Here is a 15,475-nt window from a genome sequence, read left to right on the forward strand (position 1 = left end):
ACTCCGCAGGGAGACCGAAGGAAGAAGAGGACCCCGGAGACATTTGTGTGGGGGGCAGTAAAGACATACCCTGAGACAGATGGGGAGTCAGGTGAGGAGGAGAGCCAGGGCAGGTGGGAAGAATGAGGAAGAATGATGCCGTTGTTAGTAAAAGGATCAGGACAAGTGCAGTATATCCCTTGGGGATCCCAGGACCTAGAAGGGCTGAAAAACACTGCCCAATCTACATGAAGGAGCAGGGAAATGGATTAGAGCCTTTGAAGAAGAAACGGTGGGATGATTATTGGCTATGGGAGATTTGAAGGCACTATTGATAAGGTTGATGGGAACCTCCAAATTTAACGAACTAATGGAAATGGCTGGCATAGTAAACTCGAACGACCCAAGAACTGATGGAGACGGGTTTGACAGAGTGAGGCAGAGGGTATGGCAGGCCCTCAGGAAGCTTTATCCACCCAAAGTGGACCCCAAAGTCTTAAAGGGGGATCCACTGGGAGACACTGAAAACCCAGCAGCCTACGTAGAAAACCAGTTGAAAAGGTGGAGACTGGGGACTGAGCAAGAGGTGGAGAATAGCTTATTTATGACCTCACTGTTCCGACATAGCATTTTGGATGCAATGCTTCCGCAAGTAAAATCCAAACTGGAGGAAATGGTTGGGCTAACGTCAAAGACCCCACAAGAATTTAGAGACCACGTAGTCCATGCGGTTGAGAAATACCGGAAAGACAAACAAAGGTTGGCTGAGCGGCAGGAAAAGGTGCAAAGAAAGTTAATACAAATGCAGCTCGAAGAACTCAAAAAGAAGGAAAAAGAGAAAAACAAAAAGATGCTGCCAGCAACCACCGGTTCGAACACAGCCATCGAACTGGACAAAGCACTGCTATATGGAGGAACCAATCATACTGTAAGACAAGGGCTGGAAAACCCCATGCCAATTATCGTCTTTGGAGGAGTGTTCCCACAAATGCCCTATCAGGAACAGACTAAATTCAAACAGCCCAGATAGGACTGGAAGTCCCAAGGAGGGGACAGAGGAGCTATGGGCAGTGGGGACCAGTGAGGAGACAGGGGGAAAGAGAGGTAGAGAGATTGTGCTGGGGATGTAATCAGCCTGGTCACATGAGAAGAGATTGTCCGTTTACACTATGGCCTGTCACACACCAGCAGGAACCGATAAGAAGGGAACTAAAGTTTAACCAAGGACCAGCTCCCACAGGCCCAAGCGGACCTGTGAACCCCTATGCGAGGTATTAGGGGTGCCCCGAGAACTCGAGTGGGAAGGGACATTACCCAATGATAACAAGGGAGGCAGAAGAGGAACCCATTGTTCAGGTTATGTTAGAAGGGCAACTGACACCAATGATGATAGATACTGGAGCCACGTACACTTGTGTACAGCCACAGTATGCCCTTCACCTTCCCATGTCAGGAAAGTTTATTAAGACGGTAGGGTTCTCGGGGAAAACACAGTTGACACAGTGCACGGCTCCAGTGCGGTTGAGAATGGGAAATAAAGGAATTGTTTTGCTGGTGCTAGTATTTAAAGGAATTCTGATTAATTTGTTAGGCAGAGATGCTTTATTGAAACTGGAATTAAAACTAGAATGCACCAGAAATGGGCTGAGTGTGGAAAGAGCAGGGGCTCAATTGATAGTGCGAGAAGACAAGAAGGCTAATGTCTTTTGGATAGGAGACATCACAGATCAGATTCAGGAAACCTGGGAAAAATGGAAAAAGGGTGTGCAGGCTTTATTACCCAGGGATGTAATGCCCAAATCTGAGCTACATTGTACAGTGATTTTTGACAAGACTCAGAACAGGGAGTTAGAGGAGAGTTAGAGGAGTTAGAGGCACCTGGAGGTATGTACCCAACAGTACCTGGAAGGGGAGGCTGTGATAATTGGAAAGCAAGGGGCAGCTTTACAAGTTAAGTGGAACACCTTTTTAGAAAAATGGTACAGGATACCAGAGGCTGCGCCCCACGTAACATTGTTGGTAAACAAGGAATATCAGTCTAAAGACTTAGGACCCTTAGTTAAGAGTGCTGAAACCATAACAGTGTGGAGGAAAATCACGCCAGAGGTGTGGATATCAGAAGACAACAATTGCATTAAAATAGTGGTAAGTGTAGATATGTTAGGGACAGTGAGAGAGGTCGAAATAACTCCCCAACCACACCTGCCCTTGCTGGGAAAGGAAAGAGGCCAGCAGAAAGATAGAAGGTTAGATGAGTTGCCATCTATTCTGTGGTCACAGCATGACACGGACATAGGGAAAATAAAAACAGCTAATCCGGTGGAAATAAGGCTGAAAAGGGGAGCAATTCCACCCAGGAGACCACAATACCCTCTAAGACCAGAAGCAGAAGAGGGAATAGCATCGACAGTGCAAGGGTTGCTTGAAATAGGAGTGTTTAAAAGAACAAACAGTCCATGCAATACCCCGTTGCTGCCGGTCTTAAAAGCAGATAAATCTAAGTGGAGATTGGCGCATGATTTGCAAGCGGTAAATGATGTGGTAGAGGACCGGCCAGCGGTAGTCCCCAACCCACACACGCTTTTGACTAATGTTCCACCAGAAGCAAGTTACTTTTCAGTGATTGATTTGTGTTCGGCTTTCTTCAGCATTCCTCTAGCTGACCAGTGTCAGTATCTGTTTGCATTTACTTACAGAGGTGCTCAGTATACCTATACCAGAATGTCGCAAGGATTTAAACATTCACCACACGTTTTTAATCAGGTGTTGAAGGCAGACCTAGAGGGCATACCATTGGAAAGTACATTGTTACAGTATGTGGATGACCTGTTGATTTGCTCCCACAGTAAGGAACAGTGTGAGCAGGACACTATAACTCTGTTAGAGAAGCTGGCGCACGGACATAAAGTATCCAAAAAGAAACTGCAATTTTGCAAGCAGCAAGTGGAATACTTAGGCAGGGTAATATCCAAGGGAGTGAAGGCGATAGCACCAGATCAGATTGAGGCAATAACTAAGCCCCCAAACCCCAGATGACGTCGTTTTTGGGAATGGCAGGGTACGGCTCAGATTGGATAGAACATGCTGAGATTTTGGCACCTTTGAGAAAGATAATGAAAGAAGCAGTACTTACAAATTTGAAGAACGGCTTACAGTGGAATGGAGAGGCGGAGATAGCTTTCAACACTATTAAGCAGGAATTGGAGTCAGCACCAGCATTAGCTTTGCCTGACTACGAGAAGGTTTTTCATTTGTATGTATCCAACCGACAGGAGGGTTATGTCACAGCGGTTCTAACACAAGAGACAGGTACAGGAAAAGCAAAGCAGCCGATAGCATACTACAGTACGAGACTAGATGAGGTGGCTCAGGGGTATCCACCCTGTTTTCAGGGATTGGCGGCGTTGTATTATGCATATGGAAAGGCATCATCTGTAACCCTGGGCTATCCTGTGACTCTGTGCACACACCACAAAGTAGCAGAATTGCTGGAAAGAGGGAAATTTGTGCTGACGCCAGCCAGGATAGCAGTGTATCAGATGCTATTGACATTTCCAGATATAACTATACAGAGATGCACTACCAGTAATATAGCCGATTTTGTCCCTTTGGGCTATGAAGGAGAACCCCATGATTGTGTAGGGAAGATGATGGCATTTGCCAAATTGAGAGCAGATTTACGGTCAGAGCCACTAGACTCAGAGGATGCAGATAAAAAGGTTCTGTTCGTAGATGGCTCTTGTTATAGGGATTATGATGGAAATCATGCAGGGTTCTCAGTAGTGCAGCAGGATCAGTCGAGCTATAAGATTATTAGGATGGAGTCCTGTCCCCAACCGTGTTCCGCCCAACTAGCGGAAATTAAAGCCCTGACAGCTGCGTGTGAAATGATGGAAGATGAGAAAGTAGACATCTATACTGATTCGGCATATGCTCATGAAGTATGCCATTTGTTTGGGGCAGTGTGGGAGCAGACAGGTTTTTAAAAGAGTAATGGAGATCCCATACAACATTGTCAGCAAATTCCAGGCTTAATAAGCCATAATGAAACCTAAAGCATTGGCTATAGTAAAATGCCAAGCACATAAAAAGGGAAATGATGTAATATAAAAAGGGAAATCAAGCTGCGAACGAGGCAGCCAGAAAAGTGTCTGGGTGTACGTCAGCTGTCATTGCCCCCCAGGTAAGCCTAACTCCAGAACCTGAGGTAGAGGACCTGATTGAAATACAAGGTAAGGCAACTTTGGCAGAACAGACAATGTGGAGACGACAGGGGGCCAAGCAGAACCCGGAAGGCTTGTGGAGCACGGAAGACGGTTTGTTGGTAGAGCCCACCCTTCTACTGAGTGATGAAGAAAATAAAGAAGGATGGTTTTTGGTCACCTTATTTACAGGCTTCAGTGGACTTTGTCTTGTCACAGTGCAAGGTATGTGCACAGAATAATGTTCGAAAGGGAATTACAACCCCAATAGGTCACATTCCTGTACCTGAAGGACCATTTAAACATCTAGTGATCGATTACGTAGCCATGATAAAGACAGTGAGAGGGAAAAGATACATGCTGGTAGTAATTGATCGATTTAGCAGATAGGTGGAGGCAGTACCTTCGAGAGATCAAGGGGCAAAGACAGTGGTAAAATTTCTGACAAATGAAGTGATCCCAGGGTTTGGAATACCTACAGAAGTTAGCTCAATGGTTCAGCTTTTATCCAGAAAGTGGTCAAACTGGTACTACAGGCGCTGAGGATAAAGCAAAGATTTGGATGTGTATACTGTTAGGAAATCCCGTAACTGGATCACTTAACAGCAAAGATAGAGAGGTCCGCTTAAGTCTGATGGTACTATTTTTAAAAGTATTTATTGATAAAGGGCACAAAAATAAAATTAATGCAAACATACAGATAATATACGTTGTCAATACTAAATCTAAAGCGCGGGTATAATAACCAATAAGAAATAGCTCTATCGTTGTCTAGGGGATAATGTATTGTCCGATGGAAAGATAACAGTCACTATCAGTTCGTTCAAGCTGCAGCGTTGTTGGGTTTAAGAGCGATGCGGTTTAGACTTGCCCGGGTCTTTTGTGATGCCAATCCTTTGAGTCAGGGGAGCGGATTCCCCCGTTGGTAGCTACAAGCCGTTTTCCGTGGTTCCAGCCACCAGTTCCAGCAACAGAACTGAACGCACGTGGCCTCCTTCAGATGACTTCCTGCTGTTACGTGGTCGCTTAACGTTTCTTCTGGTGCGTCTGAGGGACTGTTCCTACAGACCCTCTTTTATCCTGACTCGCAGGGTCGTAGATGTCAGTCAGGTTGGGGGTGATGCAATCTCTCCCTCAACCAGCCCACTTTGCCTGAGGGCGTTCACGTAGCTAGTATCTCAATCCACAAATTTGTCTCCAAGAGACAATGGCCACGTCCTGTAGCTTTACATTGCCGGGGAAATGAGCCAGCCTGCACGTCTCCTTTCCCCTTTCCTGGGCCCCTTGACCCAACCCAACAGTGCCATTCTCACAATGGAGGGGGCTACGGACGTAACAATACCACCCTCAGTCGCAGGGCATGGTAGAGAGAATTACTGGAACCCCGAAAGCCAAACTAAACAAAATTTGTGCAGACACTAAACTTAATTGGGTCGATGCTTTACCGTTAGCATTGATGAGTTACCGCATGCAAACTAATCCAATGACATGCCTGACACCGCATGAGATGCTCACTGGGAAGCTATCATACCTGTGATAGGGGTAAGCAAAAATGTTGAATGGATAAACTATATATACTACAATCAACAGAGATTCATCAACTACACCGATGATGCACTGGAGGCCTTAGGGCAACAGCTAGATGCAACTAGCAGGATGGCGTGGCAAAACAGACAGGTACTGGATTGGCTTTTGGCAGAAAAAGGGTGTGTGTGTGTAATGTTTGGAGAACAATGCTGCACTTTCATACCGAACAATACTAGCCCAGAAGGTTCTTTCACCAGAGCAATGAATAAATTAAAGAATCTGTGGACGGAGGTCAAACAGAATGCAGGATTTGAACATCAGTTCTTTGATTGGTTGGAAAATAGACTTGGAGGATGGGGAGCATGGCTGACTAAAATAGCAATAACTGTCAGTATTATATTGTTGAGCTGTGCGCTTGTGCTGTGCTGTTTTCTTCCTTGTCTCAAATCTCTTGTAGTGCTGCAACCACTAAAAAATGTGTCGAATGTACGGTAGGTTTTTTCTCGGTTCGCAGTAATCTTGGAACTTTTTCTTCAACACTTCAGTTTTATCTCGCTCACCCTCTTAGAAGACAAACGTGTTGCAAACATTTATTGCCTCTGCTCCTGCTACATGCAGAAATGCAGCACATTGCACCTTCTCCGTCTTGTCATCTACGCCAGTAGCGGTGCAAAACAGCTCAAACTGCTGGAGCCATACCTTCCAATTCTCAGCAATATTACCTCGTAGGCTTAAACTCGACGGTGGCTGTAACTGTGACATCTTTTTATGCGTCTTCTCTTCCTTTCCTTTGCGCTTTCTACTGACACCATGTAGTATATTAAACACACACGTTTATTCACCAGACTTCCATTTTACAAACCCCCCGCGTTCTGACGTCATACGCACTCTGACCTACGAATACTCACATAATACCCACTGAACTGAGAAATCACATGGAAAAACAGTGCTGATGATGGTCTCAGCCTGAAATGTTGACTCTTTATTCCTCTCCATAGATGCTGCCTGACTTGCTCAGTTCCCCAGCATTTTGTGTGAGTGTTGCTCAAGATTTCCAGCATTTGCAGAATATTGTGTTTGGGGTTCTGTGCTCAGTGTAAATATTGTCAGCTAGCTGCCAAATGAACTTGAACTTGGGAGCAACATCCAATCTACTGGAGCAACTCAGCAGGTCAAGCAGCATCTGTGGGTGAAATATACCTGATGCAAGGGATTTTAATTCAAAACATCAACAATTCCTCCACTGCCACCCCCACAGATGCTGCACAGCCTGATGATTTCCCACAGCAGATTGTTGCTCCAGATTCCAGCATCTGCAGTCTATGCGTCTCTGGTTTAAACCTGGAGTGATCTCTTAATCAGCAGTGTTTAGGAAAGGGGTGACTTCCCGATAAATAAAACATCTCATCTTTGTTTCTGAACACGTTGACCAGAGCATTTGCTACAATGAAAGTCAGAATGGGTGGGTTGAGGGCAATCAGCCAGCTATCTGCTGATAAATGCAAATGTCTAATGGCAGCAGGCCAGTGTCTGTCTGTTGTTTAACTGCAACAACATTCCGCATTCATGCTTTTTTTTTGCCCTACTTATGTATCGCACGATCGGTATGGATGGCACACAAACAAAAGCTTTTTCCTGTATTGTTAATACATGTAACAATACCAAACAAGTCAGTAAGGGGATTTGGGTCAAATTGGACCCAAAAAAGTTGAGAGAAGGTATGAAATACTTCCCGCCAAAACTTTTCAATTGTAAGGCAAAACCAAAACATATTAATTAAAGAGGCATCAGCAGAGTTGCATTTATTACAAAGTGGAGAAACATTCAGGTAAAAACTGGAGAGCTTCTGTTTAGAAATGTAAGCTCTATGAACCACTTTAAATTGTAGAAGAGAATGATGAGCACAGAAAGATGATTTATTAACCCATTTAAGAATTTTATTCCATCTATCATCAGAAATCTCACAATTTAGGTCATCCTCCCAAGCTTTTTTTATTTTATTTAAAAAGTCTTGTCTAGATTCAATCAACAAGTTATAGATACCGGTAATAGAACCATTAACAAAAGGTTTTAAATTTAAAAGATCATCCAGTAAATTTTTATCTGGACCTTTAGGACTTTAAATACTCTTAACCTACAGGTTTTAGTTTTTACCTCTCTTTTAGCAAGAAGAGCAATCTTGCTTAAATGGAAGGAGTCTACCCCTCCTACTCATCTTCAATGGCTACGTGATATTATGTCGTATTTAAATTTAGAAAAGATCCGCTGCTCAGTCTTAAATTCGAAACAATCTTTTTATGATATCTGGGGACCTTTCCTAAATTACTTTTCCAATTTATAAAGTTTAACAGTGCACAGACTTTTATGTATATTTTTATCTTCACTTCTTATGTGAAAATGTTTTTTTTCTAATTATCCATTGTCATCCATCAGCTTTTTTCCTTGGTAGTTGGTAGGGGGTTGACTTTTTTATATATAAAAAATTTATTTTATGATGTATGACCTATCTTTAAATTTTTGATTACAGAGTGGTACACCTTTATGTGTTATGCTGTAACAATTTGATCAGTTTTATTACAATATATGAATGTACACAAGTTATGTTGAGATGTATCTATGTGTTGCATTCTGTAAATCTTTTTTTTCTGAATAAAAATATTGTAAAAAGAAAGAAAGAATACATGTAACAATAACAAACTGCGATCCCTCCCACCCCTAAATCCAGCTAATGAAGAGTGGCTACCTGGGGGACTAGAACCTCAGCCCGGTGGAGTGCCACGGCAGTGGAGCTGGGACCAATTGAGCAGCGGAACGAATGTGCTTGGAGATTTGTTTCCCTTCTCTCGGCGGCTCAGTTCGAGGATCGGACCAGACCCGGCCAGGGACCGCTGTTGGTCATGTTGGTCTGGGCTGCGGTCCGGTGCGGAGTCCGGGCGGGTGTCCCTGTTCCGATTGCCCGGCTCCGGCCCCGGCCCCAGGCGCAGTCTTCCCCCTTCCTGCGGGGTCTGGGGCCGAACCGGGCGTTTAACGACGGGGAAAGAGAGGCCGAGCCTGCGGAGCAGGAACTGGAGGAGTTAATCAGGTTACAGTTGTCCCCAGTGCTGAACCCACTAACTACCTAACTAACCCATAACCAAGTTTAAAAATATCTGCAACCATTGTTGACAGTAATTAATAGTTACTGATATGAACTAATGGTGCATCCACTAATTAACCAGTACAATTGACTAATTAATAAAAATAATAATTAATCATTGATTCTGATGTTTTGATGTCGTTGAAAGGAGAACATTTAAAGAAAAACTTAATCACTAATAAACTTTTCTCGGGATTCCAGCCGGGTACTCGAAAAGACTTTCTTCGTCATTTACGCCGGGAAAACACTAGATCGTTTTTCGAAAAGACTTATACTCCTGTTTTGATGTCAAAAATTAAGCAGTGTATTAGTCTCCGGGGTTTTTTACCTGTGCGTTCTGGATGTGGATGAACTGCAGACACGGTTAAGGGTCAGAGATATTGTTAAGGGGCAGGATCAGATGGATTCAGACTGTCCCCAAGAACTGCCGCCCCTTGAACGATTAACATTTTCTCCTTCTCTCTTGTATATGTGTGTATATTGCAGAGAACACTTTCCAACAACGTGGTTAATTGTTTGCTGTAGATTGCCCTGTATGTGGACTAAAAGGCAAAAGGAAAGAGAGGGGAGTTGATATGTGGGAGGGAGGGAATAAGTGACAGGGATATAGAGAGATGAATTGGATTATATGTTTGTTGTAGGAAGCCAGCAAGACCTAATGGCTCCAATTGTTTCTATTGGATTAAACTGTAGAATTGGTATTTTACTTGTAGTTTCTTTCTTATGTTTGATTTTTTTATATAATCACCTATATACATGTCATTGTTCAGTGAATTTTCCAGTAATCCTAGTATAGCTGTTTTTGTACTTCCCTGGAAGCTTCTTAAGTTTTGTTTTCTGTAGCAGGTGTCACCTCAGTTGATTCTGGCTATTTCATAGGTTAATTCATTGAGGCCTCTCTTGGTCAGGGTCGACCATGGATGTTGCGTCCTGGCTGTCTAGCTACGCAAGCCTGGCAGTAGGATATGGAGAGCAAGCTGTTGTCCATATCTCCATGCATCTGATGAACCCAGTGGAACAACAGTCTGGCACTAGCAGCATCATAGGCGTTGCCAGTCGGCATTGAACTCAATGTAGGACTGCCTGAGGGACTCCAGCTCCGGATTTTTCCCTCGGGGTTTACTCCCTAAGCCTTCCCTCGCGAGTGAGTATAGCTGCAAGGCAGCGGAGGTTTGAGAGTTTTCCTCCTCCTAGATGAGCTGCCAACCATGGTTGATGAGCCCCATGGGCCCGAAGCAACTGGTTTTAAGGTGCAAGTAACCCACCTTTGCCCCTCCTCCTGTCAGTCGAAATGGTTCTGCCAGGCTTAGTAGCTAAGCCACACGTGGAGGCCAGGAGATGGACTTGGTTGCCAGAGGCTATTTGAGGCGTACACCATTGGGAGCATTTAATAGGTCTTTTAAGCATTTAATAGAGCTTGTCACTATTACCACCCTCCTGGCTATAACAATCTTAAGGAACTGGTTAATTGTTATCACAAATTACTTGTGGTAATTTATACTATACTTCATGCATTGTAAAACAAATTTCATGACATACATCAGTGATAATAAGCCTGATTCTGACCTTTGAAGGGCAGTAATGCACCAGATATGGTTTTAATGACACTCTAGTAGTTTCAAGGTCATTCTCGGAGACTGGATTTAAACTCTTTCATAAACCCAATAGGCTCCTCTGAACTGCCAAAGTGTAAGCAGTGGTAACCATGTTAGGAGAATCATCCAAATGCATTCACTTAATTGCTTGTATAATTTATAACATTTGCAAAAGATGTGTAAGTGTACCTTTGAAAATATCACGCTGAGCATTTCTCCCTCAACTTGCAGGGCTGAGAAGAATAAACAGAAAGCTATAAAATTCCGCCGGATTCAGGCGGAGTTTGGGAGTCGTGGAGCTCCGCCGAGAACTCTAACGACAGAAGCCCTGCAGCAAATCAGGTAAAACATGACTTGGCCAGTGCCTCTCAGTCAGGTTCTTGGATCTGGTGCAAATGAAAAGAGGTTAGGTTTATTTGTCACATATCCATCGAAACATACAATGAAACACATCATTTGTGTCAACAACCAGCACAAAGGATTTGTGTATGGTACGCGCAGTATGGTAGCCTAGCAGTGTGACGCTAAAGTAAGTACGTGTTTGGCACAGCATTGTGGGCCGAAGGGCCTGTATTGTGCTGTAGGTTTTCTATGCTATGGGCTTGGGTTCATTTCCTGCCGCTGTCTGTGAGGAGTTTGTACCTTCTCCCTATGACTGCACAGTTTCCTCTGGGTGCTCTGGTTTCCTCCCCATTCCAAAGATGTACAGGTTAGCAGGACAATTGGTCACATGGGTGTAACTGGGCAGCATAGGCTCGCTGGGCTGGAAGGGCCTGTCACTGAGCTATATCTCCAAATAAATAAATAAGTGGTCCGGGCAGTCTGCAAGTGTTGGCCATACTCCCAGCACCAACACACTAGTCCTAACCTGCACGTATTGGAATATGGGAGGAAAGCAGAGCACCTGGAGGTAACCCACACAGTCACAAGGAAAACATACTAACCCATTACAGACAGTGGCGGAAATCATCGGGGTCGCTAGTGCTGTGCTAACTGTGACTTGGCCAGTGTCTCTCAGTCAGATCTTCAGAAAAGTGCAAGTGATATTTTGAGGCTTATTGACTAAGGTGAGGAAATATCCTGCTTGTTATTTTAGTGCATTATGTCTGATCAATTTTGAGGGGTTTTTTTTTAGGTCTAAATGGAAAGGACTAACTAATGGAGAGAGGAAAACAGTAAAGATTTGCAAGGAGAATGGCTAGGTTCAATTCTGACCTCAGGTGCTGTCCGTGTGGAGTTTGCAGGTTCTCCCTGTGACTCAGTGGGTTTTCCCCAGGCCCCATAACCCATCAACTTGTGAGTTGGTGGGGTAATTGGTTGCTGTAGATTGTCCCATTATATGGATTAAAAGGCAATAGGAAAGAGAGGGGAGTTGATGGGTATGTGAGAGGGAATAAGTGACGGGGATACAGAGAGATGTTTGTTGCCAGCAAGACTCAATGGCTGCAATCTCCCCCTTTTGTGTGGTAGTAAGTGGGAAGAATGGGCAGTAATAGAACGTTGCTGATGATACATCTGCCCTCTTAATCAATCCCTACCACTTAATCCCTTTATTTACACGAGACCATTCAATCCATCGTGTTCATGCTTGCTCCCAGCACAGCTGTCCATTGTCCCGTTCCTACTGTCCCTACTGCCTTTCATGTGCCTATCAACTCCTCTCATTCTTTTTGCCACTTGTTTAGGGGTTAATTTACAGCAAGAAATTAATCTACCTCTAACATGCCTTCAGGATGTGGAGGAAACCAAAGCACCTGTGGAAAATCCTTGCAGTCACGGGGATAACCTGCAGCACAGTGCACAGAAGATCACGTTTGAACTGTGGCTGCTGGAGGGAACAGCCCTGCCTGCCACATTACCACAGGGTCCCATATTGGTTTTTTACTCACCAGGTAACAGAGGCAGCAGACGGCATGTTAGCGTAGCGGTTAGTGCAGTTGCTTTATAGCATCAATGATCAGGGTTCGGTTCCCACTGCTGTCTACAAGGAGTTTGTATGTTCTCCCCATGACTGTGAGGGTTTCTTCCAGATGCTCTGGTTTCCTCACACATTTCAAAGGTGTACGGTTAAAATTAGTAAGTTGTAAGCATGTTATGTTGGTGCCACTTGCATGGCATGGCAACACTTGCAGGCTGCCCCCAGCAAATCCTCAGGCTGTGTTGGTCGTTGACAGAATTAACACATTTTGATGTATATGACAAATACAGCTAATATTTTATAATCTTTACCAGTGTGATTAACCGATGGACTGATTCTCATGCATGCTGTCTGTGAACAGTGTTAGTTTTCAGCCAGTGTAGATTACCTTCTGATGTATTTCAGGTTTTTGAAGGCGAGGTTTCCAGAGGAGTGGACTGTGTCTCAGCTGGCCGAGGGGTTCTCGGTGAGCGAGGATGTTATCCGTAGAATACTGAGGAGCAAGTTTATCCCTTCGCCGGAAAGAAGAATGAAACAAGATGCAAAAGTAGCAGCAGCGATGCTGCCCCTCTCTCACAGAACAGAACAACCCCCTGTCAGGTTACCGGGCCCATCAGACCCAGGCAGATCCAAACTAGTCACGGATCAGCCACCTGTGCCCAGACTCTCTCAGGGGGCAGTCACACTTCCCGTACTCCCTGACACCAGAACCAGGGAGGAGGAGGTGGGAGAAAGCAAACCCATTCAGCAGAGATTTAGTACAGACATTGCTGGTCAGGGTGTAATGAAGGTCAAAACGCAGAGGAAGGAAGCTGCTAGCAAGGAGAGGTACGGGTGCGAGAAAACCAGTGACACATCTGATGTGGAGCAGCTTCCAGCTGGTGGAATCGTGGATGAAGAATTGGAGAAATTCACAGCTGGAAGGCGGGAAAATCAAATGAACATTATACAGAGGGGCCGTGAATTTTATGACCAGGAAGGCAATTTCCTTTACAGAATTGATGAGCACCTGACTAATCCCAAACAGGAATCCTGACTTGTGCACTTGGTGTGCATCTGAAAGGGAAAGACCTGCCTGCCCATGGGGGTGTTCCCAAGTGGTTTACGACCAGTCGTGTGATTTTTAACAATCATGCTGTTCTGTAGGAAACAAAGCCACCAATCTGCATTCAGCAAGATCCCACCGCAGCAGCAGCATGGTAATAAGCAGGTTATTTGTTAGTGATATTGTGTAAGGGGTAGAATTTCTGGACTCCAATGAAAACCTCTGTGGGATTATAACGATGGAGCTTTATTTAAGTCTCATTAGACTGTGGGCCATAGACGTTTGGACCCACGGCAGCCTTGATTTGGAGGTAGGAGTTCTAATGCACAAAGGAATCATCGAGTGACTGCTGTTTCTTCCTGATTTCCCCACCTGAGCAGCTGTCCACTTGATTGTGACCAACTCCATAGTCGTGTTGAACGGACAGCTATTTTGTCACAGGTGTCTGGTCAGGACAGACCCAATCCGAAGGGTGGCCTCCAACGGGATGAAACTGTGGGGTCAGCCTTTTTCTGGGAATGACTGCACTGATTAAGATGGTGGGAGTTTGAACTGGCAATGCAACAAATATGCTGGGTATAAGGTGTGGAGACTGGGTAATGATATTGTGTGCTGTTTTCATTGCGAATAACTGCTTCACCCTGCACGCACCTGTAAACAAGATCATCTGCAATAAAAGTCCTTGAAATGTTTCTGCTAATGTTCTCTGGTGAGTGTAATAAACTGAAATGAAAACCAATTCTTTATAAGCATGGGCTCATATTGAACAGGTTCCGTCAGAGTCTGTAGTGAAAAAAAGTTGTACTATCTTGTCCAGTTCTCCGAAGTAGGCAGGTCCACAGACTGCCAGAGCAAACTGAAAGATACATGGAGTTGGTGTTCGAAATACCAGGCGATTTATTAAAAACTGGTGTGCAGCAGGAGGCCAGTCAAACCTGATCAACTTTAGTATGAATTTGGTACAGCTTTTACATTCTCAATTGACAAATAAAATTACATTTTGATAACAATGTGGCTACAGGAAGACTTAATTCAGTAATGGACTAGATCCTGATTGCAGAATAAAATGATTGTCTACAAATCTAACAGTAAATCCAGTTTTCTCATAGAATGGGTGCACTTTATTACAAAATTAACAAGCCCCCCCCCCCCCCCCCCGAGCCTTGGAAGCCATCACTGCCACATTCCATGCCTATATCTCCAGGCTTTATCTGCAGTTCCCTGTTACCACATTAGCACAACTCACATTTACTGGTTACTAACCCTCACTATTCTTTCCTCTACAACAGGCTCCCACACTTCCTGCATTTTTTGTGTCTTGGATGGGATGGCATGAGCCTGCAACTGCAGTTTGGATATTTGCTCCTAATCAGTGCAGATGGGGGCAAGTCAGTCCTGTGACCTCCATATTGGTATTCTCCTGGGTCTGGTCCAAGACAAGTTTCTGTTCCGGTCCAGGTGTCCCTGGAGAGGGAGAAGGTGGGCTCATTGGATTCCTTCCATGCCCAATGCACTTGGATAGTTGGGTTAGCATAAACAATAAAAAAAAGATTCTACAGATGAAATTACAGAGCAACACACACAAAATGCTGGAGGAACTCAGCAAGTCAGGCAGTATCTATGGAGAGGAATTAACAATTGATATTTCAGGCCAAGACCCTCCATTTTGTGGAATATGCATTCAAGATGGCAATGGCACTTGCAGTAGTTGAACAGGATGGTTGAGTTGGAACAGGGACACTAGGATGTCGGATATTCAGTTTATGGAGTGCAGAATGAGTGAGGGTAACCAGGAATGTGCTGGAGCTGCCAGGTTTGCAGTAAATGAGGTGCGGGCTGTGTTGGGGTTGTCAGTATTAATGTTAGTATGCTTTTTGTGTTATGCATTGACATATGGAGTATCTTTGCAGGTACAAAATAGCAGATTCAAGTTGCTTGGGAGCAGTACATTGCATAACAGTTAACACAAGACTTTACAGCACTAGAGATCACCAATCAGGGTTCCATTGCCGCTAATGTCTGTAAGGAGTTTGTACACTCTTCCCCTGACCAGGTTGGTTTCCTCCCAGAGCT

General features: G+C 44.4%; 1 protein-coding gene across 1 annotated transcript; it reads left to right on the top strand.

The window, feature by feature from the left end:
- The first annotated feature begins 8,441 nt into the window (after positions 1-8,441).
- ngrn (neugrin, neurite outgrowth associated) lies at positions 8,442-14,491 on the top strand. The gene is made up of 3 exons (XM_059945934.1): positions 8,442-8,790; positions 10,671-10,781; positions 12,763-14,491. Exons 1-3 carry the CDS (start codon positions 8,606-8,608, stop codon positions 13,391-13,393), a joined length of 927 nt encoding a protein of 308 aa, XP_059801917.1. The 5' UTR covers positions 8,442-8,605; the 3' UTR covers positions 13,394-14,491.
- Positions 14,492-15,475: the final 984 nt, after the last annotated feature.

Source organism: Hypanus sabinus, chromosome 21, assembly GCF_030144855.1.
Source record: "Hypanus sabinus isolate sHypSab1 chromosome 21, sHypSab1.hap1, whole genome shotgun sequence".
Taxonomy (NCBI): Eukaryota; Metazoa; Chordata; class Chondrichthyes; order Myliobatiformes; family Dasyatidae; genus Hypanus; species Hypanus sabinus.